At 42.6% G+C, this 27955-nt stretch overlaps 1 protein-coding gene across 2 annotated transcripts; it reads right to left on the reverse strand.

Moving 5' to 3' along the window:
• Positions 1 to 14706: 14706 nt before the first annotated feature.
• Positions 14707 to 26898, reverse strand: tubgcp3 (tubulin, gamma complex associated protein 3). Of its 2 annotated transcripts, XM_017430024.3 has the most exons (24): positions 26707 to 26898; positions 25561 to 25668; positions 24611 to 24678; positions 24333 to 24410; positions 24027 to 24235; positions 23227 to 23405; positions 22981 to 23093; positions 22028 to 22153; positions 21855 to 21923; positions 21520 to 21652; positions 21262 to 21428; positions 19569 to 19679; positions 19359 to 19467; positions 18593 to 18782; positions 18370 to 18505; positions 18207 to 18275; positions 17985 to 18120; positions 17740 to 17828; positions 17296 to 17427; positions 17060 to 17200; positions 16864 to 16980; positions 16685 to 16779; positions 16462 to 16477; positions 14707 to 16302 (listed from the first exon to the last, which is right to left on the reverse strand). In XM_017430024.3, the coding sequence occupies exons 1-24, from the start codon at positions 26780 to 26782 to the stop codon at positions 16231 to 16233; spliced, it is 2739 nt and encodes a 912-aa protein (XP_017285513.1). In that variant the 5' UTR covers positions 26783 to 26898; the 3' UTR covers positions 14707 to 16230. The 2 variants fall into 2 exon arrangements, with proteins under 2 accessions (XP_017285513.1, XP_017285514.1); XM_017430025.3 differs by lacking the exon at positions 16462 to 16477.
• Positions 26899 to 27955: the final 1057 nt, after the last annotated feature.

Here is a 27955-nt window from a genome sequence, read left to right on the forward strand (position 1 = left end):
TCCACGCGAGGCAGTTTCTTCTTCATCCCCATGGAAACCAGACTGCTGTCAGTCACTCAGAAAGGTTAATGCCACTTCACCAACATAAGTTAGTTTCTTTTCCATTCCAGCCTCGTATTATAATAAAGTGCAGCTCCCGCTAACAGTACGGTTTCCTCAAACTAAAAAAGAAGTTGATGTTGACGTCACTTTTCCCTTTATCGTCTTGTTGTCTCGTTTCCTCTTCCGATCTGACCACCCTCTTTTCTAATTCCCCTACTTTCCTCTTTCATGTTTATTTTAATAAAGTAAACTCACAGTATTTCATCGTACCTAGCTCTATTTACTTATTAACAATAAATAAATAAATAAATGGATGAAAGAGTTTAGTAGAAAAAAAAAAAATCGGCGAGTGCCTGGAGTATGTGTTGTTGATGACACTCAGCTACTGCCACGCCAAATGTTAGCTCGGTGTCTGGAACATCGGCTGGCTTGTAGCCATTTTTGCCTTTCCCAAGGCGGCGGCCATCTTGAATTGGTTTCCAAAAGTTGTAGCATGCTCGGCGTCGCTGGTGACCAGCAGTGCTGGTTTTGGCGAGGTCAGGTTAAGAAAAGTTCCTCTAAAAGGAGCAATCAAAGATTTGTGTAAAGTAGGGCCAAACGCGCTGCCTGAGTGTCAATTGACCAATCGGAGCACGCTCCTGCCCTGCAGCAGAGGCTTCTGTTGGTTGTCCCAGCAACCGCTGAAGCATCACAGGAGAGGACATGAAAGCTGCCGACGCTGGATTGCTGAGAGCTTGGAGAGGAGCATTAGAAAAAAACGACAGTAGCTAATGTTGGAGCGATTGGCGCTTTTTCTCCGGTTGCCATGGGAATGTCTTCGCTCTTTATTTACCCTTTTGAGTTCGGCAACCCATCTTCTGGTGCTTCAGGTTTTTTAAAGAACTGGTCTTTAAAGGAGTCGCTCGGTTCTGCGAACCTTCTCTTTTAGCATCTCAGTTCAGTGTTTTAAATCGGAGAACACAGAGCTGTGTTTAGTTTTTTCCAAATAGCATTTTAAAAAAAAGTTTTTGGTTTAGTAAGTTAGATAAGTTGGTGCTCTAATATTCCTTTTGGGCCGTTTAATATCTTGTCGATTTAATCAACAAAAGTGCCCTAACACCAAAAACAACCAAACGAGCTTCTGCAAGGCACAGTTCCTTCCAGCATTCAGTGCTTTTTGTTTAATTAGGCGCTGTGGTTTATGGGAAAACTTCGTCAACGTGGCTCAGAGAGAGGAAGTTTCATGTGACGTCACTGTTTTGTGTTTCGAGCTCCCCATCAGATCGGTTCCAGGGTTTATTTTGGAAAGAGGTTTTGCAGCAGCGTCTCTCATCATCTGAGAGGCTCTGAAAGAGAGGAGGGAAAAAAAAAGCAAAATTAGAGACACGGGCTGCTTTAGTCTCACTGCTTTGGCAATATTGTTCGCAACTGTCATGCAAATGAGGAGCAGCAGACTGGAAAACAAAAAACTAAACAAAACTGAAATGAGAAGAAGAGAAAGAGAAAGTCTGGATGTTATATTGTATGGAAGCAAAAACAGGAGCCAGGCCCTCTTTGTGCACACTTAATGTAGCTCTGCTGTAGCTTTTGGATCTAAAAATCAACAGTTTCCAGCATCACATTGCGCAGAAAACGGCGTAGGAGTTGTGGATTCTGCGCCTCCGCTCCCTGGGACTGAGGTCTCTCCTCACGACCCGACTGCGCCCGACACAAACAAGCGTGAGCTCGGCAATCACGAGCACTTCAACCGTCACTTAGCAGCGTCGTGTCGAGCCTGACCGCCGCAACACATTTCTGAGGCGTCGCTCTCCTCTGACGGCAGATCGAACCAAACATGGCGAGAATTTTCGGCTAGTTAAAATAAAATCACAATAAAATCAAGTCCCGAAGACTTCAGAAATGAAAATGAATTGGCTGTTGCAGACGGCAGATATGCAGAGGCTAATTTGGAGTTAAAAGCATGTAAACAACACCGCCTGCACACTTGGCCTCGCAGACCGTTGCCTTTACCGCTGCCACTCAAACCAGAGGAAAGAAAATAACCAAACAAACAAACAAAAAAAAAACTATCCCTCTTAAAAGCAATTTTATGTCTCAAAAAAGAATAAACGTTGCCAACTGCTGCCGCCTGAGTGGAAGCACTCTCACACCTCTTCTCCCCCGTCTGCTCAATTTCAACAATTTCTATAAAATACTGTTTTTTGTTGTTTTTCATCTTTATTTCTCGTCACATAGAGACAAAATGGGGGGCAATGATGTTTTCCAGCCCGATTCAAGATGGTCGCCACAGCAAATCGATCGTAGAGGACACAAAATCTTCTCGATGGTTGACGTGTCCTTAAGTTACAAATGTTTCCCTCTGGAAACAGCTGACGTGACGTACGTGGAAGAAGCTGTTTGGAACTGAGGAGTATTTTTGCGTATTTATGCTCACATTTGTTAAGTAAAAGACGTCCTTGCAGACTGGAACTAAAGATTTGAGTTAGGAACATTTAGATCGTTGGAATAGGGTCGAAAAGCGTTGAAACGGTAAAAGTGACCAGTCTAGCAGAAGCGCCGGGGAAGCTCCCACCACCCTGCTTGGTCCTCCATGTTTGTTCTTGGCGGTTGACTTCCTCAATCGTCCTCTTTTCTGTTTCTGTTTAGCAGCAGACTCACTTGTATATTTCCAACCTAAACGTCCTCTCTGAGATTCTGCACCGTGTTTGTTTACCTACCCGAGCTACTGCCATCCTGGCATAGATCTGTTGCGTGACTCGAGCTTCCACGCAGACTTTGGGGCATTTGAAACCCTTTGTTTACATTAAGTGTGTACCTGCATTTCTGAATTACATATCAGTACATCTGGAAAACTACTCAGAGTTAACTCTTTCAAACTGCGCTATTTGATAAAGTTCAATTCAACCTTTTTTAGTTTTCTTTTTACCTCCACCAAGGAGGTTCCGTCTGTCTGTGGACAAGATTTTTCAAAAAGTTCTGAACGGATTTTCAGGAAATCTTCAGGAAACATCCAACATGGTGCAAATTTTGGTGGTGATCCGGTCAAAGGTCAAGGTCACACATCAGCTCTAACTGCAGCTATAATCCAGGAATGTTAAACAGTGAGGGTGATCACTGTTGATTTCAAGGTGATGGGGGTCAAAGGTCAACATCACGGTTGATCTGGTGCTCTAACTCCTCAGCAGTGTCATGTAGGAACATCAAACTGCTCAGCTGGACACCTCATGAGTCAAAGATGATTGTCTGTTTGTTTCGAGGTTCATGGGGTCAAAGGTCACAGGTAACCCCTCTGTTAAAAACTTGTCTCTGTTCCTACATGTGACCCTTTTGTTTCCTCCACCAAGAACGTTCTGTTTTCTATTGATGTCCGTCTGTCAGCAAAGATCAGGTAAAAACTAAAGAACAGATTTAAAGGGAAAACCTCAGGAAATAAAGATTAAACTTCGGTGCTGATCCAGATTAGTACCAGATGCATTCCTTGAAAGAATTCAAGTTAAGTTAACGTTCATATTGTTTTTTTTCCTACGCCTGACGCCATCAGGCCTGCTAAGAATCAGCGCAACTACTGCAACCATAACGGTAAAAAAACAACAACACAGGAGCTAAAAACGATGACATGATAAATGGAGTCTTTTTTTTCACGCAAATGTTGCTTCAGATGCAGGTTAGCGCTCTGCCAAAGTAGCTGCCGGATGACAGGAAATTGCGGCGAAGCTTAGCCAGCTCTGTTTCCAGATTATCCTGGGCTTTTATGTTGAAAAGGTTAATTACACAAAGAGAGAGGGGGGGGGGTGGGGGGGGGGTGGGGGTTAGGAACGCTTAATTTTAACCGCTAAAGTGGCGGCTTTGTGCTCGTCTTTTTGTGTGAGTAATAATATTAAGAGGCAGATTGGAGGGGAACACAGGGAGGAAAGGTGTGGATTATTAGAAGATGGCGGAGAGCACCTCAGCAGGTTTAATATTGAAGTTATGCAGAAGCCTTCAATATCAGAGTTCATAAATATTTCATTTCATTTGAATGGGATTTCCCAGGCAGGCTCCAGTGTGACAAACACACACCAATATCTTTTTATAATTGGTTATATTCAAATCTTGGAGTATTGAGCCTCTTCATCAGTCCTTAGCTCACTAATAAGAGGTCCAAACAGTTGTGGATCTGACTGCTGGGACCTGTTTGGCTTAATATCTGAGTTTTGTTTCTTTTCTCCACCTAAAGCGTGTTTTCGTCGTTAAACGTATGACTGATCCTTCGCTTTAATTAAAACCACCCACCGCAGAGAGGCGAAATGTTCAGGAAGCAGTCACGGCTGACTGGCGTTTGGCGCCGACCCAAATCAAGACGGCCGCCACAGCTAGTCGGCGCTGGCAAGCGTCAGAAAGGCTACTTGGTTTTGTGGCCGTTGAGCTAAAACTGGCTGTAGGTGAGATTTGCTCACGTGACCGCACGCCAAAACGGCTGCAACTCTGCGACTTAATGACTGTGTCAGCATATTTTAAGGACTGGTTTAATTTGCATTTCATAAGGATGGTGTCATGGAAAGCTAAAGGGAAATAAATGTTCCTGTAATCTTGTCTGACATCTAGAATAAATTCCATTCCAAAAAGCCCACACTCAGCAGAGTCTTCCCACTGCGTTTAACAGATAAGCAGAGTGAAAATGGAATATCCTGGTATATCAGCGTTCACTAATGTTTCCTTTTCTTTTTCTTTTTTTTTTTGCCCCTCAAGCCTGAGACCTTTGCCGGTTAAATGTCAGCCGGTCCTGCCGAGCGGCGGTGCCTGTTGAGACGAGGCTGTGATTGTAACAGGATACAGACGTCCGAGCGAGCAGGGGTCAGAGGTCAGGTTCAGCCCCGGGACACTTCGTCTGAGTCAGTCCCTGAAAGGGGTGCAAACACAGACAGGTCTGCCTTTTTTTGGTTTGTTTGTTTCTCTCTTCTGATTAATCCATCGATGCAGACAATGGTCTGGGTTCGAGGGTTAGCGGCATTTTAACGAGCGAGCGAAAACAGACCATTTATCACCTTGTCCCGGATCTGAGCACACTCAGAAGGTTTTTATCTTTTAGGTAACCAGTTTGTAACAGTATTAAAGGGCTTTTTGTGGTCCACAAACAGCCCGATTTATCTGTCAACTTTTTTTTTTCTTCCTAAATTTACTTTTAAAGCAGGACATAAAAGACAAGTGACAAAACTTAACAGATGAAAGCACTCCAAGAGATTTTAATAACAATTATAACTGTCTTTTTGTTATTTATATAGCTATTCATTAATGGATCTTTTAAAAAGACAGCTTCTGAGAAAATAATGAATAAGAAAAATGTCCCATGGGGGAAATAAACTGTATTTTCTTGTATATTGAATGACATCATAATGTCCTTTTTATATTTATATTTCACACGGATTTATTTACAATAAGTTAGTCTTAGGTTGAATCTTAACAGATTAAAGGAGCTGGGTGTAACTTCATTGGGACTTACGCCAAAACAACAAACAAAAGACAACTATCTGAAATAATAATTAAACTGACCTGTTCAAAATAAAGAAACCAAATGGCAAAAACTTACCTTCCTGACTGAGATAAACAGGAGAAAACTAGGATCAAACTCCTAATAAGTCACCTGCACCTGTGCAACCAATCCGCAACCGTCCGTCCTTCAGATCCGCAGATCGCGAAGAGGCACCTGCACGCTCACGTTTGCATATTAAAACACGGCAGCAGATCACATGAGCTCTTGTTGTATCGAACAGAGCAGAGGTTCCCAACCTCGGTCCTGGAGGAACACCATCTTTGACACATCTGATCTGAATGATTGAGGCTTATGCAGACATTGTAAATCTGCTAAAAAGCAGAGAAACAACTAAAACATGCAGGACGGTGTTCCTACAGGACCAGGGTTGGGAACCACTGATACAGAGAAATAACGTCATTTCCGAGGTTTGACAGAAACCTCCGCTGTAACGCCGTCATTCCTCAGCACAACTCTGGCTCGAAAGGAAGCTGGTGCGTTCCTTTAAAGCACACATGTCAAACTCAAGGCCCGCGGGCCAGATCTGGCCCTCTGTAACATTTCATCCGGCCCTCCATTCTGGGACAGATCGAGTCTTTGTTTCCTATTTTGCTTTAAAAAACTGAGCCTAATTAGTGAAGTTTTCTCTCGACAGTGACTTAAAAGCCAACAATATTTAGTTTTAATTTCTGTATGATCAGGTTTTTGTTGATGGCTTTTTAAAAAAAATCTGTTTTAATGTTAAAAAATTCATTTAAAAGCTGAGTGAGGCGTAAAAAATGACTGCTAATGATGTGTTTTTTGAAGTTTGATCTATTTGTCTGTGTTCATTAAAGTCTGTTTGCTCTAAATTCTGTATAATCTGTAACTGGGAAAAGGTCATTGATATTTCTATATGGATGATTTGACATAATACATCTAAAACCAAGGTTAATTTATGTCATTTTTAATAAATATTGATCGTGATTGGCCCTTGGCTAGGACCAAATTTTTAATTTTGGCCCCCTTGCGTCACTGGGTTTGACACCCCTGCTTTAAAGAATGATTCATCTTTAGATAAAATACTTTTAATATTATTAGTAATAGTCCCTCTGGCTTCCTCCCACAGACCAGAAACATCCCCGTTAGGTTAATTGATAGCTCTAAATTGTCCCCTAGGTGTGAGCGAGAGCGTGAATGGTTGTTTGTCTCGTTTGTCTCTATGTGTCCCTGTGATGGACATGCAACCTGTCCAGGGTGTCTCCTGCCTCTCACACAGTGACATCTGGAGATAAGGACCAGCTCCCCTCAACCCATAAAGTAGAAGCAAGTAAAGAAAATGGATAAATGGGTGAATATTCGTAGTTATAATAAAAAAAAATGATGATAGTCTAGTTTCTAGAGCAGCACAGAGTCCAATAAACATTTCAGTAAAGTGTATCATATTGTGTCATACTGGATAATAAACTGTATGATGCTGTAATTTCATATTCCAGTAAAAGAAAAAACCTAACCACGATAGCAGCAGCAAATGCTGTTAAATACCTAATGTTCATTGAAGCCATGCATGTCGCCAGCCGCCTTTCAGGCCAGAGATCCCACGCTGAGAAAGTTACCTTGAAAATAACTTCTCCCTCTTCCTCATTTCTGCTGCAGTTATTTAGTAATTTGGACGGACATTAGCATTTCTGGACCCTTCTTAAACNTGTCTGCGTTATTTTCCGTAATGTGTGCAGGACCAAGAAGAAGAAAGAGCGAGCCAGCCCGCTGTCTGGGTTGATCTGCGAGAGCCTCTAAAGAGCGATCCAGACACCCGGGTCCAAAAATAAATGTGTCAATCAAAGAATAAACAAGGATCCCTTAAATGATGTTGCTCTGGAGTGCATTAGTGTTTGAAGTTATATAAAATAATTTTAAAAAGGTGCCACAACTGAGTCTGCAATCAGTCACCTCTGGGTTCAGCTTGTTCTGTACGGGTTCTGTTCCACTCTCATATAAAAATAAATAAAAGGTGTAGGTGAAAACAAAAAGAATAAAGTACAGCTTGGTCCAGAGAACCAACAGGTAACTAAGCGTGTTGATTCATTTAGGCCACAACTCGGCGGTGGCAGGTAGCAGCCACGTCGAGCGCTTTTTATCCCTCCATTTTTATTTATTTATTTTTTTTTTACAGAAGGGCTCTGAAGCCCCGGCTGCCTTGTTTAAGAGAGAGAGAGGGAGGGAGAGAGAGCTCTTCCTTTGGAGATTTCTGAGAATAGGTGGCTTTATTTTTGTCTCGCTCTGCGAAGGAGGAAGGCGGGTGGAAAAACGGACCGGAGCGGTAAGTGAAGGGGGGGGAGGATTAGCATTTTTTTTTCCCCCCCCGTGCTGTGCGGTCGGGTTTGGTGACCTTGGAAACTGCTGATGGAGGAAAACGTTTTGATTGGTGCGAGTGTGAGTCACACATGGAGGAGGTCAAGATGATCAAAAAATACCTTCTTTAATTCGACGGCGCACATCTAAAAATGGCTCCTTTCTTTTTTAAATAACAGGACAGCTAATTAGACACAACTGTTATTTTTAGGAGGAGCTTTTAAGTCTGGTGAATTAGATGTTTTTACATGTGGGTCCGGACGCCGTTTTGGCCTTTTACAGCGATGTGTGTGCTGCCGGCTTTTTCTCTGAATTTCTCTGAAAAGTTTTGTTAAGCTGCTCGGTTTGACATTTTCCTGATCCCTTCTCTGTTGGTTTGAGGCTTTGGCTTGTTTGAGCTGCAGCGTAATAAATCAACAGGTGCATTTATCCCAACTTGTTTTCATTTTTTGTTTTACTCTTCGGATGCTTCGGGGAGAGAGTCGCCGGTCTGAACTGTCGCATTCCGTGCAGCCGGGGAGGAAAACAATCCGCCGGATCTAACTTCCATTAACACCAAACCAAATGATAAAGATGAAAACTCTAAATAATCTCATCATTCGTCAGAAATAAATTGCTCTTTGGGACACTTGTGGCCACATCATATGTCATGGAGAAGCTCTAATTTGCTGTTTGCTTCACTTCGATTTCTGCAGGGATGCAACTTATAGATAAAATAATCTAGTTTGAGTGTAAAAACAATATCAATTTATTAATATACATGAAACAGTATCTGTGAACAGCTGTAGCAAATTGTTAAATTTTAAGTTTTAAAATGAAAAGAGGGCAGCCATATCGCTCGCCGCCTTTCATAATAGAGATTTAAATGAAGAAATTGAGTTTTGCAACAATCTGTTCATGCTGGTAGTGTGTTGTGAACGACTCCCAGCGGGCAACAGAAACGCAGAGAGGAACACTTAAAGCTGTTTGTAAAAATAATAGCTCCGCTGGCTAAAAAAGGGTCTGATTGCTTCACAGTGCAGACTGGGGAACAAACACGGCGAGACGTCTGACGAGCTTCAGGCGAACCTGAAGCCACTTTTCGGAGAAGACGACCCAAACATAAAAAGTTTTTGCAAATGACTTTTATAAATGTGTAGAATTATGTTCTAACGGACCCAAAAATGCGGGGTTACAACACTTCTTTTTGTCTATAAAACTGATAAAAACCAAAATATCTACAGTGAAACACGGTGGTGGTACTGTCATGGTGCGGGGCTGCTTTTGTACATGTGGAAGCAAAGACGCTACATGGATCAAGGAGATCATCACGGTGAAATTAGTCAGAAAACTGGATCTTTTTAAACTTTGAAACAGCGACTCAAATTAAAAACTTATTTAGGGTGAGCTGATATTTTCAGATTTGTGAGAGCAAACAGGAGTTTAGCTTTGTGAAATGTTCCGCGTCTTTCATACGCCGGAGTCTGCTGTGAAACCTTAAGGTGAGTGGCAAATGATTGGCTTACGGCCAGTTTTCCCGGTTTTCCAGCGAGTTTCGACACCGAAAATGAGAAGTCCTTTGGTGTTTTCATCAAGAACCTTAAAAAAAAAAAAAAAAACGAGCATAAACAAATAAACCCACCTGCTTGCTCCTACGTGCCTCTGTTTGCCTGCTGATCTGGCTTCTCCCTCCCCCCTCCCCTACCACCACCATGTTTTCACTGTCTGTCAGAAGAGGAAGAGGAGACCGTGGTGGCATTTCCAGTCTGCAGACAGCTTCTCCCATCAGGCCTCGTGACTGATGGCGGCGGAGGTCCGGTGCATGAGAATGAATACGAAAGCTGCAAACGGACAACTCTCCCGCTCGTCCTGTAACTTGTCCGTCAATCCGCTCCACCACCCGAGGCAGCTTTAAAGCTTTCGTGGAGCACAAAACGTCCAACTCAATGCGTCTGAAAAGACCGGTCTGTAATTTACGTTTTCCTACCATCATGTCCCCTGCTGCAGCCGTCTTCACGCCCCTTTTTTCAGATCTTTACACCTGGTAAGTTCAGAAGACAACTAAAGTGCATTATTCCCAAATGTGCACATGTGAACAACAGGAAAGGGAGGTGGAAATGTCCCACCATCTGTAGCTGGGAGCGACAAATCTAACAAAAATAAAAGAAGAACTGCAACATAAGTTGAAGGAGTATTTAATTTAATCCAATAAAAGGCAGAAGTGAAGAACGTCTGGGTCATGTTGTGTTTTTTTTTTTTTTTTTTATTTCTGTAGCACCACTTTGATGCAGTTTACCTTCATCTTGTTGGACTTTTTTTGGGGGGGGAGGGGGGGGGATTATTTCTTTGATCTCTTTTAAGCATCTCTGCATTCATGGATTCAGCCTTCAGTTTGTTGTTTCCCTCTCTTTCTCCTATGAATTAAAAAAAGTTCATTCTTTTGTTTTTTGTTTTTTCCCGGTACATTTTACAATCCCACATCCAAAGAAATTGGGACATTAGAAATGTAAATAAAAACAAAATGTAATGACTTGTAAATCTCATAAACCCAGATTTGATTCACAATGGAACACAATAATCATTTACAACAGCTGTAGAAACAACAGACACTGTCTCCTTATCCTGCCTCTCTGATGGTATGGGAGTGCATTAGTCCAGCCGTGATTCTGTTTCAGTTCCTGAGTCAACCTGGTGCCAGGATTCGTTCCGATCTGTCGTAGGATTCACCTCTTTTAGAAGATCTGGACACAAATCTCCTCTTAGGCTTCCAGCGTTTTAATACATTTTAACAATCGCCACGGAGAACAAGCCTCTGGACGACGGAAATGTTTTATAAAAGTGAATCTGAGGACGTTCTCTGTCTGACACGGTGAGTCTGCACACAGTTCCAGACTTGCAGAAATAAGCGAACCAAAGAAATCTGCTCAGGAGTTTGTGTTTAAGAAGGTAAATGATTCATCCAAATGAAGATTATCATCTGATTTGCTCCTTTTAAGAAACAAAAACAGATTTAACCTGGTCTCAGATTTTTCTTCAAACTGTTATCCAATAAAAACCAAGACAGATTAGATGCCTGTGAGAACTAATTCTAAAGATTGCTCCTACGTTATCCAGACTTGTCTTCAACCGATCAGAAGTGAGTTCCCTGGAAAGCTCCTCAGTTTATTTTATTTATTTCATTTAGCAACTGAAGACCCTTTTGATCGGGGTGTCCGCTCAGCTCGTACGTCCCGACTTCCCTCCTGCCTGCACGGAGAGCGGGCTCGAGGAGGCCGGCGCCGTTTCCGAAAGCCCCAGGAACGACGGAGGACGGGGTAACAAACAGAGGAGCTGGGTGTTCTAAGCTTTCTGGAAACTGCAGAGCCGAGCTGTCAAAACAGCGCGGAGGAGTCGGATAATACAGAGAAAACATCAAGAAATCCAGCTCACCTGTCAGGAGGTTTTGAAAATAAAATAAAAATAAAAAAAAGCAGCTGAGATGAAAGATGGGGAAGATGTAAGCTCGGATTAAAATGTGTCCGACTCTTCAAGTTTCATCTCTTTACCGTCTCTGTTCCGGCGTTTCTGCTGTTCGACTCAGGCTCAAGGTGTTTCAACTTCCTCGTTATGCTTCAGCAGCTTCACCGCAAGGATCGACGTGTTTGCAGGTATAGGAAAAGCAGCTGCACGGTGCTGCGATTACAGCAACGATCAGGGTAATTCGAATTTCAGAGACCACTTAAAAAGTTTGAGTTTCGGTCCCTTCATCCACAGCTGAGGGCAGCTTTCACACCTTATGCTGTATCTCGGCAGAAACATCAGATTTAATTGCAGTCTGCCTGTCCAATTAGCCTCATTAAAGTTCAACAAATTGCAAAAGCCAAATTACTCCTGCACTCCTGTCCTCCAGACCATCGTTAAGCCAAGGTGTGAAACAACAACGAAAAAAAGAAATGTTAAGGTCTTCAACGAAAATGGCCTTCGAAGAGCAGAAATCGGAAGCTACGTTTATGTACAGTTATGTATAACTGTGTCTCCAGCTGATGGTCATTAGAAACAATGGCTATTGCAGAAAAAAATAAAACCAAAGAGAAGAAGGTGACATGAAATCATCTTTTTGATAAGATTCTCTTGAATGCACATGCTGCCAGAAATGCCAGTAAATGTCACCTGGCCTGAAAACACGCAGACACCATTTTCCCCTCCGATCTCACCTTAAACTGCAACCAGAAGGTCGAACAGCAGAAGATCGGGATTTCAGTGAATCCAACCAGCTCTGTCTCTCACCGTGAACATAATGGAGATCAGCAAAAAGGACAGGGTCTACTTCAGCCTGCGTTCATTCATTTGTAGCAGCAAATTTAATAACAATCATTGTTTCATCAGGCCGAACAGAACTGAATAAAGACTTTTATGAGGTAATTAAGTCTCTTTTAAAGTTCTGCTGCTGGATCAAAACCGAATATCATTAATAAATATATATAAAAAATACATTTTTACATGAAATTATTTGATAGTAAATTCAGCTGTTTGCAAAAAATGACCACAAGATGGCAGCAAAACACCTTGATTCAGACTGTGTAATGGGAAAACTGGAAACAAAATAGGAAAATTACTTTATAGGAACATTTTTCAAAAGGTTTTATTGTTCAGTAGTATTTTATTTTTAAATAAAAATTTGTGTTACTCGCTGAAAGAAATGAGGATTTATTTTTTCGACAGCATCTGTGATTTTTCCACCAACACTGGGTGAGCTTATGTAATTTAGCATAAGCTAGCTAGCATAAGTTTGTCATTAGCAAAATGAAAAAATGACCAAATTGTTACATTATTTGAGATTACTGCCTTATTTTACTCACTTTGGTTTAGTTTATGAACACCATAAATAATTAAATGCCATTCATATAACATTTATTTACATGTGCTGTAATTTAATTAAGTTTTCTTAAACTGCTCTTTAGCCATTTTTTGCTCAGCTAACTTGGCTAATAGAAAGTCATTAAAAACTATAAATTATTGTGTTCTAGTTAAGTATGTAAGTATAAAATTATATAGGAAGTGTGGTTATTTGTTGACAAGACATGAGTGTTTAAAAAAGTAAATTAAAAAAAATTAATTTGAGGCTATAAACATAACCTTATTAGCATAGCTTTGCATTATAGTCTACAGTTAGCATTTCTTATGAAAAAAGGTAACAACTAGTTATATATTTCACTATGTAATGCCATTGTTTTAAATGATCAACTTTAGGATGAACAAAATTCCTACAGTTTGATTAATACAAGTCTTCCTCCTTCCAGTAGCAGCTGGTTATTCTCTTTTGAACAGTTTTGACTTGTTTTATTGTTTATTTTTGCAGCCTCAGAAAACTGCCCCCCTCCTCCTCCTCTTTTGTGACCTCTGCTGAGGGAGGAGATCAGCTGGATCGCCTGGCAGCTTTTAGTGAGGTATCGCTGCACTGGGGCTCTGAAATAAGAAAAGAGGCGGCTGCATGACTTACAAATATTCTGCGAGTCAAGCAGCACGGTATGTGTAATCACTGTGTTGTCGCAAAATACTGCTCGGACTGCATTAAAGTCCGGGCTGTTGTAGTCCGTCGAAGCCTGCACCTGGTTTAGATTTTAGTGGCAGAGATGCTAAAGTGTTGTGACGACAGAAAATCCTGCAGCCCTGGTTGTAGTCATTCATACAGTTTAACGAAGGCTCTGCTCTGTACGCCCTATCAACAGTCGTCCGCAGACAAGTCGATGGGTTTATACATCGAAACGTCTTTAAAATGAGCGCAGAATGAGTTGTTTCTCTCCCACAGTTCTGCCAAATATTGTCCAGTAACAGCGAAAGCACAAATCCAAGGCTGTCCAAATTTGTCAAGCCTACTGATATGATTTATTTATTTATTTTAGGAAAGTCTTTTTCAATATAAAGGTCAGCAGTGCAAAGCTGTTTCTGCTAAGAGAAAAAAAAATACATGCAGGTCTTTGTGAATACTAGGAAGAATGTCTTGAGGGATTAGAAACCATTTCGTTCCATCGACTGATACACTCGCAAACACCTCAGTACGCTGAGATAAATCACAATACAGCCACACAGACCGAGCAAAAAGGATCTGCTGTTCCAGTTCAGCAGTCAAGCCTCTCAGCCTTTCAGCTCCCCGGCTCCTCAAATTGACAATTTTCTCCAAAAAAAGATGAGAGTTTCCTGGATAAGACGCTTCTTTGGACACATAAACAGATGTTAAAACACACAAAGAGAAAATCCAAGGATCGTTAGTTTTAAACCAGTTTCTTTTTCTTTTCTCCCCGTAAAGAAAGAAAAGCAAACATGTAACGTGGGCAGGTAGAAAGAAACACGTGGATTAAACGAGGTTCTTTCTGGATTATTAAATAAGGCGAAGTTGTGAGAGAGAGCCCGGATGTTCAAGCCAAGGATAAAAAAAAACATGATAATGAGGCAAAAAGCCTAATGACGACAAAAAAGGCAAATTTCAGGGACAGCTCGCGTCATTGAATGTATCTCAGCAAAGTTTAAACGATTCTGTGCATTAAAAAAATGGATTTGAAAAGGACGTTTTTTAAGATGTCGCATGAAAGAGGTTTTAAATGATTAAATGAAAATAGGGAGCGTTCTAAGTGTGCCTGTTTACAAAGCAGTAAAGACTAATCTAGAAATAATAATATAATAATACAGAAAATGTGCAATATTCTCAACCATGCACTGATTTTTCCTCTAAAACTGGCCTTTCAGCTTCATGAAGGACCAGAAATGTCTCATTTGTTACCAGCAGGTGGTGGTGTGTCCAAGAAAACAGAGAGTTTGAAAATAAACACACATTTAAAGAAAAAGTACATGTTTTATTAAAGAAGAAAGTGGTTAGATCATCTCCAGTGTTTTTTTTTTTTTTTTACATTATGTGCTATCCTGTAAAGGTTATGTACAAGCACGAGTGCTGACCCCGGATCAGACGCTTCTCGACACTCGAAAGTCGTCGTCAGAAAGCAAATGTGTGGCCCGCAGACCAAACGCAGCACCGATTGTTTCGCTGACGATGAAGGAGAACTAAACCGCACACGGTTCAAATCTGGTTATATTCTGGGATGGATGGGTTATGCGCCAACACGGTGGAATATATAATCGCAAATTTTTGACACAAAGATCAACAGCTTCCAATAGAAATGCTCAATTTTTTAGAAATTTAAAAAAAACAACCTAAGGTTTAGCTTCAAACCTCACCAGAACAAACAAAAATTACATTTTCAGGGTGAAGAAATTAAATTTTATTGACAACAGGAAGCTTCCGTTTTGGTTTGATGTTTTTGCCCGTGTTAGAAACCACAAATTGTGACCAATAAAGGAAAAAAAAAATGCATATATTTCCACACAGAAACAAAGTAAACAGACCTTTTCTTGTCTCGCATCTGACAACAAACTGCCCAAAGGAAACATATCTATTCAAAGAACTTTTATGTGGAAATATTTACACTTTAAAAAGAAGAAAACCTTAATTAAAAACACTAATTCCTGTGGTTTATGTGGAGGTTGTTGTGGTTCAACATGATTTCCTTCTCACACACAGAAAAAACCCGGTTTGTGAACAATAAAAATACAAAGTAAGTATAAAAACATTCTTCACGTTAGATCTGCCTTTCCTTCAAGCGGTAAAAATCTACTACTAATGTGGGATTTTAAGAGATAAAGCTGGCTTCTTGTTTGTTTTTTTGTAAAACATGAGGATGTGTGATTGTGATCCAGCTGACCTGAGAAGCTAAAACACACTAAACTTTAACAAAAAGGAAGTATTTTATTTCATCATTCAGTTTTAGAACTTAAATTGTTTTTTCCTACCTTAATGAGATTAAAACTCTGTCAGAAACACTCGTTTGCAGAACAGCTGTAACATTAATAATAATAATTACAATTTGTCTTTTTAATAATTTTTATAAATACAAAAATTGAAAAGAAATACTCATCACGCCCATATCGGTCCAACCCAGGTGGGCCGGTGTGTAGAGATACATGTATACACTCATTTGCAAACACTATGTACAAACGTTGTGTGTGTTTGGGGCTGAATTTGGCAACCACAGTGAGAAAAAACGGTTCAGTTTCCTCTCGTTGATAAGGCATGCCATGGAGGGAGGCTTCTCCGTGACGCAGAGAGCTCAACCTGACGTCCGTTCCCTCGTCACGTCTCCTAAAATAAATTCAGATTTTGCAGAATTCTCGCTTCATGCAGAAACCTTTTGTTTTTTTAACTTTTTAAAATAATCTCTGCGGATTCGTGAAAAGTTCGGGACGTTTTTCCTTTGCGATCCGCTCGGCTGAGGTCGCCACGGGTCTGGATTGCGCCTCCTGGACGTGACGTCATCTCGGCGCAAAGCGAGGGAAGCGGCGGGCTGGCGGCGGCGTTGGCATCAGGTCAGATGTTTGAGAGCCGGCGGCCTCTGGTGGCGCCAAGCGAAGCTCGGAGCCTCGGCTCTCTGGCCCTGTAGGAACAAAAAACCCCCAAAACGTTAAAGATTTCTAAAACCTGAAGATATTTGCGGAACTGGTTTCTAAACCAAAAACTCATTTTGCTAAAACTACGTCCTAAAATAACCATTTAACCTGGCTCTACAGAACCACTTCCAACCCTTCAGCCTCACCTGGCTCCTGGCTCCTCTGTTTGTTAAAAAAAAGAAAAACAGTTTGAACAAATATTTCCAATGTTTAACAAAAAATAAAAAAATAAAAAATGCCACCAGTTTGCCCCTTAAGGGCTCCGTTTCCTTGCTCAGCAGAGCTCCCAGTTTTGACCACTGAATTTGGAGGTTTTAGGGTTTTTAGAAAAGCCGTTTCTGGTGGCTTCAGCGCTTCGAAAGGACGAACCTGTAGTGCTCGTTGAAGTCCAGTCTGAAGCTGAGGAAGCGCAGGCTCTCATCTGAGCTGGTCATTAGCAGCACCAGGAACTGCTGGACAATGCTCTGAGACGGGGAGGGGGGGGAAGACGACTCGTTACTCGTGGGGTAAAATGTCGGGTGAAATGCGGTCATGGCGCCGGCTGGTACCTGATAGAAGTGGGTGAGGATCCTGAGCTGCGATCTCATCTTTGGTATGGTGTCCTGGAACTCCTGGATCCTCCTGTTCTCCTCTGCCGTCTGCTCTGCCGTCACTCCCCACTGACCCTGAATCAGTAGCCACTCGTTCTTATCGGGTACCGTCACACCTGCCACGTAACCCCCACCCGTCTCCTTCGGTTCTTACCTCCTCCTCCCTCTTCTCCTTCCTCTCCTCAAACTGCAGCCGAAGGGCGAGCTCCTCCAGCGCCGAGCGGTAGAGGGCGTCCTGGGCGCTTTGAAACTCAATTATCTGGTCAAATATGGCCCTCAGCTGGTTCAGAAGCGACTGGGCAGACAAAAACGGGGTTTGGTTCGAGCTTCTGAGAGAAAAGAGTGTCAAACGAACAAACAAAACAAAACAAAACAAAGCAACGCAGATACCCTGCTGTTGTTGTCCAACAAACATCTGGAGATGATGGTGTCCAGGAAGACGTCGTGAGCGGCGATGATATGGTCGAGGTCCTGGGCCTGCTGGACTTTGTTCCACAGCTCGTCCCATGAGCACTCCAGCACCTAAACACAGATTACAAGGGGCATTTTGGGAGTTTAATACGTTTCGTTTAGTTCCCTGTCATTTATATTCACTGAACTTCAAGTCAAACTGAATTCCTCGTACTATAAATGAAGTGCGGCACTCGTTTTTTTGCCACCACGTTAAATTATCGACACTCGGAAGAGGCGGGAAAATGTCAAGTTTTTATTCAAAAGCTGCAAATATTTTGTCGTTCGTTTTTGACTCGAGAATCGGCGCCACCTAAACCTCCGTGACGGACGCTTTCACGCTGACGTTTTTGTTTTGCAGTCTGTGACAGCAGCCGGGCTCACCTCAAAGGTGATGTAGTACTGCATCTGGTGGATGAAGTGGACCATCTCGGAGGCCAGGATGTGGCACTGATGCAGCACTCCTGACAGCTCTAAAAGATAAAGAAAGAAGCAGGATAGGAATCATTACCAAGAACCAGTGAAATAATCTTGAAAACCCTTTAAATAAACGACGAATACAACAGTCTTAAAAGATGATTTTACTCTCTGTCATTGTTAAAAACCAAAGCCTGAACGTGTTGGCGTACCAGGCATCGTTTTCAGCAGCTTGGCGTTGCACATCTGTCCCTTCCAGATGTCAGTCAGAGTGTACTCCATCCTCTTGGCCCTCCACAGGAAGTTAAACACACGGAGGTAGTGGCCCATGCACTCCCTGGTGAACACCTGACGCATGTCAGAAATACGTTACGACCAGGGTGGGGGTGGGGGTGGGGGGGTTTAAATGATTTTTGTTTCAAGCACGGTATTACTGTTGCGATGGGTCCATCGACGTGGTAGTCAAGACTGAAAACGTCCCAGCCCGTGTCCCCGGGAGACACCTGGAGACGACAGTGAGGGGGAAAGGAGGGGCTGATTATCACAAGTTTGCTGACGTTTTGGTGGAATGACGCGGCGCGGGATGTGGACGCCTACCTCCAGCAGGCGTACGTCCAGCCTCTTCAGGATCTCCGCGTTGTCGAACTGAGCGTTGGTGGCCCTGACCGCCGTCTCCAGGATCCCAGTCAGGTTATGCTGGTATAACGTCGTAGCAGGGCGGGCCAACTCGGGCCTGGTGCGAGACAATACAGAAGCAGACAAATCAAACATAGCCTGACGTTTTGGACGTTTTAAAAAGCAGAAGAGGGTGGATGCTGACTTCAGCAGGTCCATGAGGTGTCTGATGAAGTCCCCCTGGCCCAGCAACAGGTATCTCCTCATGGCCTGCAGGTGCTCCAGCAGCAGGTAGTTCCGGTTCAGAACGTCAAGCAGGTATTTACTGGTGTCGAAGTAGGCGTCGTCGATTTTCTCCTGAAACGCTCCCTCGAGGTCAGAAAGCAGCTCCGCAGCTAGGAAAGTGCAGTTACAACATTAGATCCAACTATAAATAGTAAAGCTTAAAGCATTTTTATTAACTACATTCCCCATTTTTCTTATTAATTAAAAACTAGACAAAAACACTCCCGCGCTGAACCACAGCAGTGATTGTTTGACTGGATTTAGAGTCAAAGGTGCCGATGTTTTCTGTAAATAGTGCCTGTGTGATGCCCTTCAGCTCGTACAGTAAAAGCTCTGAGTGTGATCACTCAGCTGGCAGAGTCCCACAGGCCGGATCAATGAAATATTGCTCCGTAACCCCTCCCCCCTTTGCTCGCCACAGTTGAAGCAGAAAAGGACAAGGTGAGCGGTAAGAGCATCGACCGCTGCCAGTCCACTAACGCACGTCAATACCGTTTGATCAGCACGACAAGGATGTCACCGACGTGTCCGACTCTTCGAAAATAATAAATTTTACAACGTTCCAGTTCCCCCAGTGTGTCAGGGAACGTCTGCCCCCCCATCCCTGTGTGAGGTTCTAAGGGTAAAAATCTGGCCAAATCGCTTCTCCGGGAACAAAAAAGAGGAAGGCAAACGGGACGTTTTACCGTCTTTGGGAGTGTCCGCAGGTTTGGACGCCGGGGTGATTTTGCCTGGCGGTGTTCTGTCGTGGCAAACCTGATGCAGGAAGTTGATGGATTTGCCAATCAGCAGAACCTAAATGAAAAAAAGAGGGGTTAAGGGAGACTACGTTTGGTCGTTGCGAAATACTGAACAGCCGATCGGCGGCGCCGGGTGTTCGCTAACGTGCACCGCACCTTGCGAGCTTGGTCCATGGTGATGAACGAAGGGATCATCGACTTCCTGAGGGAGTACTTGTCGTGCCACAGGCGGTCCGTCTTCACGTTCGGATCCGACGCTACAAAGAACTGCACACAGACACAAAACTCTTCAACTGTCACGTTCCTGGAAAAATAATCTAGATTAAATGAAACACACAGCCCCACACAGCAGGAAAACTGGGGAATAATTTTAAACCTTTAGGTTCCAGTAATTATAATTAATGCACAGCTTCACCTTAAATGCATCAAGTAAGGAGTTGGAGTCAAAGAAAATGTGACTTTAAGCTTCATCTTGTCATCCTTTTTATAATAGTTTTATAATAAACATGACAAAGTTCCAATTAAAGTCAGCAAATTGAGACTAATTATTAGCTGCTGTCCTCTGGGAGGTTTTATTGTGTTCGTTGTTTTTTAACGACAGTTATCTAAGCATCAACAACAGCAAAAGTTCATTTTTGTTTCCACGTGCTGTAAAAACTGTCTGTAATAAAAGAAGCAAACTTCTTGATGCCAACAAAGCTTCTTGGTTAAAAGAGAGCGGCATTTAAAAGTGTATTTTTGTGAAAATTAATCCATTTTATTTAGAAACCTCATATTTTGAGACACTTACAATAAAAGATTCGGAGCAAGAAAGAGGAAAATGTTAAGGGTGTTAAAGCCTTTATCTTCTTTGTAATTATTGTTCTTTTCATTTTTAAATACCAGACAGCTGCTTACAGGAGCCAAACTTTTTTATTTTATTTTAGTCTGATAAATCTGTGAACTTTACCAAATAGTGAACGATATAGAGAAGTTTGACCTTTCGCACTTAGCTGCTTTTAAAATTGTTTAAAAAAAAACACAATTTTATAGTGTAATTTCAATTTCCCTTATTTTAAAATGCTTTTGACTTTTTAATGAACAATCCTTTTATTTCAATCTTACCAATTTAATATAAAAGCAGATTTTTAATGGAATTTTTTTTTAAATTTACATTTATTTTTCTTGACGGCACAACAAGAATTATAATTTGCCTTTAAAGTCAGGTTATCAGCAGATATTTAATTATTTAGTGCAGTTTTTTTTATCTCAAATGTGTTGTGGGTTAATAAAGTGCACCTCGGTTCTGTGTGGATTTGGGTTGGAAGGTGTGTGTGTTGTTTTTAGGCCTCTTATCACCCATTACTGCAGCGGTGAAGGGGCGTGTGTGTGTGTGAGTTCTCCTGGATAATTCTGCTCCTGAAAGGTCCGATGACTTTTATCTCGGCGCTGTTAAACACAGCGCTGAGCTGTAAATCCAGCCCGGCATGGCTGGCGGTTCATGCAGAGCTCGTAAAAAAAAAAAAAAAATACTGCGCGAGCGAAGCAAAGGAGACGCATCCATCACTGTGGTCTCCATTATGCTCCTCTCATTAGTCCTCATTTCAGAGGCTGGGCTGTCTCTCCTTTTATCTTTCTGGTGCTCCCTCCTCCTCCTTGTCACTAATGTTCTTCCTCATTGGGGTCAAATGTCAGAGCGGTTGCAGAGAACACAAGCAGTAAACTCCTAATGACTTTTTCTTTAAAAAGACCTTCAGTTTCCTGATTTAGCTTTGATCACTCAGCATTTGGGATGATTAAATGAGTTTTTCAGACGCCCCGGGAGGCTGTATCGTAGCATATAATGGGCGAAGTGAAGCACTCTGCGTACCTCGTGGTAGGTGTCCTCCAACTCGCCATCGTAGATCCACCTGTACAGAAAGTTCAGGATGGGGTTGGACACCAGGCTGAGGATGTGCTGAACCAGCGCTCTCATCTGTGGGTCGCCTGTTTTCCCGTACGCGTGCACGGCCGAGGCCAGCTCGCCCCCCTTACGACCTGCAACACGCACAGCGCGGGTAAACGCTCCTTCGCAGGCAATCACTCCGGGCGGTAAACGTGCGCACACTCGGGGACACGTCCAACTCACCCTGGCAGAAGTCGACGAGGGCAGCCAGCGTTTTGAGCCGCACCTTGGGGTCGTACATCCAGACGAGGAGCCTCCTCAGGGTCAAACTGCTCTCTGTGCAAACGCTCACACCCTGCTCATCCTCCACCTGCAACTACAAATATTCACACAGAGTGTCTTACCCATGTTAGCCACGAAGACAACTTCGCAACACATCTGAAGACACAATCTTAAGGTTGTTTTAACTCAAAATTACAGATTTTAAGCCTCAGGTTACCCACGTTCAAGTAGTTAATGTCGATTATCAATTTGAAATAAAAGAAGGAGAACACGAGTCCTCATCTGGGTGTGTTTACCTGCGAGTGGAGGACAGACAGGAGCCTGTAGTACTCCTTCAGCTCCTGGTGGAGCGACGCACAGAAGCTCTGGAGCAAAAGACAGCAACAGAAAGGATTTCACAAAGGACACTAAGAAAAGAAAGAAACTTGACAAAAACAGTTGTGGCATAAATGACAAAAAGCAGACACACCTGCCCGACCAATCCGAAGGCCCGGTCCAGGCTCCTGGCGTCGGTGTACTTCCTGACTTTGTTGTGGAGCCACCCGAGTTCGGCCAGCCTGCTGCTGGTGTCCCTGAGGGACTTGCATAGCACCACCTGGAGAGTGAAGGCGACACAGAACGTGCTTTATACAAATCTTTCTTAAGTGAAATTAAGTGAATTAACTTTTAACTGCATTGACGTGGAAGAAACTTTTATTTTTCCTCTAAATGTGGGGAGGATAATATTGGATTATCTGTTATAAATTTACTTTTATGCACGCAGAGATCAAGGCCTGTAGTTTCCATCTCTAGAACAGGAATGGCCTTCTTGCAGCAACAGGCAGGGAATAATTTCCTTTTATTGTCGCATTAAATTTTCATCCGCTTAACATTTTATCTAGGGAGTTTAGCAGACAGTTTAAGTGAAGGGGAGGGTGTGTGTGTTGGGGGGGGTGCCGAAATATCTTTATCCTTGACTAATTTATCCCGGGTCTCTGTGGCTCCTGTCCTGATGGAGCACATTGACCATGAGTCTATGTTTAGCCCCGCTGAGAGGATACGAAACGAGTTCCATCCACGGCCTCCTTATCGATGGTTTTAACAAAGTGTGTGTGTGTGTGTGTGTGTGGGGGGGGGGGGGGGGTAAAGAAATGGACAGGGCAGAATAAGAAACGAGAGGCTGATGTGCATTGGCGCCAAAAAAGCAAACAAAAAAGCTTTGCATTGATCTGTCAGTAGAATCAGCAACATCCATTTTAAATATCGGGCAAATGTCGCTTCGCCTCTGCCAGAAAAAAAAAGGAGATCACAAAGTCGAGTCGGTGAGGCTTTGAGAGCCTCTAATAAATCGTTTTTGTTTGGTTTGAAGACGCAACGCGAGCCGGACGCCAGACGGATTAGTCTGTCGGAAAGCTGTTCAAGGCTCGGCGCAGGTTCGCGTACCTTGCTGTCTACTTTGTAGCAGTTTTCTTGGGCGTTCATCTTGATGAACTTGCCGTCAATCCCCTGGAAGACGTAGAGGACGTCCCGCACCAGCGCCGCCTCGCTGACCTCACCTGCGGCAGTGGACGAGAAGCGTGATTGGTTCAGAGTTAAGGAGTCTGAGCTGAAGCACATCTCTGGTAAATGATATGACGTTTAAAAAAAAAAAAAAAAAGGAAAATAATGCAGTTTATTTGCGATGCTCACCAGCCGCGTCGCCGTCTCGGCGAGGACGGACCAATCTGGCGGAGGGAACCGGTGGCCCAAGGGATGGTCGGGTTGTAGGCGGGGCCAGAGCAGATGAAGGCGAGGAGGTTATAGGAAGAGCCCAGGCCAAGCGTGAGCCCAGAGGCTGAGTGGCTGCAGCTGCAGACTGAGGAGGTTGACTAAAACGCAGAAATTGGTGTAAAATATCGTCATTTCAAAAACAAGCTTTTCCTGTGAAGCAAGTCTCTTGGTGTTAAACTTTGCCAGATTTTTATTTTTTTGCTCTTTCCACAATAATTAATTAGAAATAAATGAAAGACATAGCTACTGTAGATTCAAGGCTGCATAAAACAATTTATTAATAAACAAAACACAGTAGCCAACATCCAAAGATCTACTGACTAATCCGGGAAGCACTCCACCTGCACTTCTTTGCATAATTCAGGTGTTGACGTATGTCTGTTGCTAGAAAAACGTAAAGTTTTGATGTGAGAAATTAGCCTTTTGTGTCTGAAGGGTGAAGCCAGCCCACATAATGGTTTGTCTGTAGGTAAAGGACTCCTGCATCATTAATGAGACTTAATGGAATCTAATGGCCTCGTAAACCTGCGTTACAACAGGTGGGGCTGAGAGGTGAGATTACGTTGTGGAGCTAATTGATGATTATCTGGCCCAGGGATTTTTATGTTGCTTTTTTTTTTACAGAACCTCTTAGGTGAAACCGCTCGATCAGAGCAGACGCGTTTACAAATTACAGAATCAAAAGGTTTAAGCAGCGACGGTCGTAGAGGGAGGCTCACCCCGCCAGCAGCGTCTGCGGTGTTGGCGTGGGTCCGTTCAATGTGTACACCCCTAAACTGGAAATCCCACTGGTCCCGACACTTCCCGACAGGCCGGCGCTCCTCTCACCATAGCCCAGGGCCAGGCTCTGGGGTCGGGTGCAGTAAAACGGGGTGGAGTGGGCGTCCCTGGGCAGGGCCTGGGCAAACAGCGCCCCGTAGTTCCCAACCTGCAGAGGACCGTTATGAAGATTTTCAACAAGTCGGAGAAAAAAACGGGTGGAGGGCAGAGGACAGTGAGAGTTTAGAACCATCCGTGTCCCTCACCCTGCTGGAAGGCTTGCGGGGGTCTTCAGAGAGGCTCAGCAGCAGGTAGAGAACCGACCAGCGATGCTTCAAAACACTCTGATGAACACAAACAGGAGAAACACAAAATCTAAATCACAAAGGCATACGTTTAATATTCAGATAGTTAAAAAGAAACTACACTTCCCAGGTGAAATCCTTAATCTGAGTCAGTTCATTTTGGCCACTCCTGGCACATAGTTTTATTACAGATTTCATGTTTGTTCTGGAGGATTTCAGTGGTTAAAAACAAAACTCACCTGTGTTTGAAGTTTTCTGTGCAGCTCTGAGAACAAAGCAGCATCTGCTTCCCTCCTCTGCCTCAGCACTGCAACGGCATTAAAAGATAAGATAAGACTTTATTGTCCATAGAAATAGAAAATTTGTTTGCATAATCTGCCCAGTGCCTCTCATAAAAAGCAACACATATCACATAACATCCTAATCATTTAAAAGGAAGCTAAAATGTGATCTGCACTAGTAAATTCATTTATTCTTCTTCTGGTTTAGCAGTTTGAGGGAATATGGTATAAAGGAGTTCTTATACTTATTCCTTCTGTGACAAGGCACCCTGAATCGCCTCCCAGATGGCAGAAGTTCAAATTCGCTGCTCAACACACGAGCTGGGTCCGTAGAAATTTTGTCTGCCAGTCCTACAACCTGTGTTTCACACAGCTCGTTAAATTTGTTTTCCACTGAATGACATACCATTTAGGAGCAGATGCTGAGGAGCCTCAGTATCCTGTTCTTCAGCTAATATCTAAAGCCACAAATGGCCCCTCAGTCCTCACGTAACACAGGTTAACCTTATTCTGCTGTAAAAATTTAGTCTCCACAGTCTCTGAAGTGTTATTCTGTTTCTCACAAACGGTGCTTTCTCAGCTGCTACACAAGTCGGTTTGCTGCTGTGGTAAGAAAAATGTTTTCCAGCATTAAAATGAAAACACATAAACACACAAATTTTTGGTTAAATGGTTTGTAACCTACAGCAATGGTTCCAAAAGTTGGGGTCGGAACCTCACCATGGGTCATGAAAGACCAACTGAGGGTCCTCATATAATCTCCGAAAGTCAAATTACTCTGCATGCATTGTTACTAGGCCCTTTGTTTAATACGGTTATGAGCAATGTTTGTAAATCGGCGGGAATCCGGGTCACGAGCTCCTGCTGTGTTACCACCCAGAGTTGGATTCAGTCTAAAAAGCACTTACACTCCTTTTTGATTTTCTCCGACACCAGGAACTCGTCCCGTTCAATGGTAGGGGCGTAGTTACTGCCGATGACCCGCACCGCATACTGGAACTGGTGGGCGACCTCGGCTGGAAGAAACAAAGGCGAGACGGTGAAATATCAGCTAATATTGTGCAGAGTAGAGAAGACAAACAGCTGCATCCTGATTTATTGCCTGTGGGATTTTCTCCTTTTCAGAAAGCTGCAAATGCGCAGCAAAATACTTCCCACTTATTAGGATCACAGATTTAATAGACCATTGCTTTTAAAAATGTGATTTTTGGACATTTGGAGTGACTACATTCTTGTTTTGAATGCTAAAAATGACATTTTTGCTGTCAGAGCCAAAATGTTTGACACCACTAGCCAAAGAGTTAGGCCACAATCAGGCCTAACAGACTGGAAAACACAGCATCATGTCAATTATTTATCATTCATGGATGCTAACCTTGGTTTGTATGTTTTGTTTCCTGCAGGGGCCTGCAGTAGCTGGATTAATGTGCACCCAGAAGCCGTGCACACGCTGTATTGATCGGCATGTGAGCTAAGTGGCTAACAAGCTCACAGGGAGGTGGAATGAGCCGTTTATAAACCCAAACAGAGCAGCGTTTTACACCAATGTTTGTGCAGCATCAAGGCGAGCCGATCTGACTGACAGCTGGGGATGAATGAGTCCCGCTACGTGACGGATCGTGGCGTTTGTCCATTACAGCCACACACAAAAATAAACCTTTACCTAAATTATTCATTCTGACATTAAGCGTTAGGTTTTATTTGAAATCTAAATGTGATTAAATACTATCCACACTACGGCTGATGATCTAAAAGCTAAAAGCAGCAGTTACTACTAGAAAATCGTTAGCTCCTCCCGCAAAACTCGCAGTGTAAAATGTTGAAAACCGATAAATTAGTCATCAATAAAAGATGTCTAATGATTGAATTTCACGCCGAATTTGTCAGCTGCTTTCAAACATTCGCTTTATATGTTAACAGTAGGTAGAAAAGATGGTTAAACGGTAATGTGGATAGAAATAATGAAAAAAGACGATATTTTTGAACGAGGTTTGGTTCGGGGATTCCTGAATACTTAAGTATGGCGCGGTCGGGCTGATGTTAACCGATGTTACCTTCGCTTTTTCCCGTTATCCTGCAGCAGAGACTCTGCAGAAGAACGTTGGGTGATTTCTGATCCAAACTCGCCATGATGTCCGTAGGCGCCTTATCGAGTGTTCCCCCGACAAACGAAGAGATGCTGCAGAAGAATACGGACTAACTACAGCCTTCCGCCACTAGCGACGCCATTTTGGCATACTGAGTCAAGCTAGCACGACGCAGAAAGACTGTGACCGGAACTAGCACCGTTCTTCCTTCAAAGTAAGAGCGCTGAATCAACGTCAGAAACAGAAATATACTATTATGGGCAAAAAAGTCATAAAGAACAATAATAAAATTTACAAATGGGACCATATATAATATCTAAGTTTAAATGTGTAGGTCTTTGTAGAAAAACTGAAGTTTCTTCTATTTATATGAGTAGATTTGCCCTACTTCATAATAGGTCCATTAAAAATATTGCAAAAATTGAGGAATTGTTACTTAATCTTGTTAAATAAGACTTCTACCATAAAAACATGTTTTCTGTTATTTGTAGTCATAATACTGGTTCTTCCTATGACTTTAAACTGCTTTTTATGCTCTAATGATTTATGCATGAAACTATATGTATTGTTACCGAAGATAAACACTCCCTCTCTGGAAATGTAAATTTTATTTTGACAATAACAGGAAACAGTTCTTGTAACTCCTGCGGGCTTTGCGGTAGTGATTCAACTGAACCCGCCGAAAGCGTCTCAGCAACGAACCAACCGATGAAAACATTTCCCCCCTGAAACAAAGCAGCGCAAACTACAGTTCCGGTCCGTCTGATTTCTCAAACTTATTCTGTTCACAAACGGTCTTATTACATTTTATTCGTTATATTTCATTATTAAACATCCAGCAGTTGATATAATGATTATAATCACGTTAATCCACTCAAGAAGCACCCAAACAGAAATAAATTATGCTATTTTTTGGTCATTTTTGTATTATCAGTACAAAAAAAATGGTCAACTAGGGCCTAAAATGAACAGAATTACATCAGTAAGTCAACATTTATTTATAGAGCCCTTTACAGCAGCCCAGGTGCACAATTTGCTTTGCAATACAAATATTAAAAACAATCAATAATAACAATACAAAAATACAAAGTGTCACTACGTGTTAAAAGGCTGCCTGAATTTAAAACAAAAACAAAACAAGATTAGGTTTTAAAACAGCCAGATCAGTGATAGTGAGCAAGTCCTGAGGTGGTTGGTTCCACAATCTGATCAAAAA

Source organism: Kryptolebias marmoratus, linkage group LG23, assembly GCF_001649575.2.
Source record: "Kryptolebias marmoratus isolate JLee-2015 linkage group LG23, ASM164957v2, whole genome shotgun sequence".
Taxonomy (NCBI): Eukaryota; Metazoa; Chordata; class Actinopteri; order Cyprinodontiformes; family Rivulidae; genus Kryptolebias; species Kryptolebias marmoratus.

Coding starts and splice junctions, on each gene's coding strand:
- tubgcp3 (XM_017430024.3), bottom strand. CDS start 26,782: ATGGCGAGTTTGGATCAGAAATCACCCAACGTTCTTCTGCAGAGTCTC. Junction 18,783..19,358: donor TGCGGACACTCCCAAAGACG/GTAAAACGTCCC, acceptor GCACTTTCCTAG/CTGCGGAGCTGCTTTCTGAC. Junction 17,201..17,295: donor TGTTGGACAACAACAGCAGG/GTATCTGCGTTG, acceptor TTGTCTGCCCAG/TCGCTTCTGAACCAGCTGAG.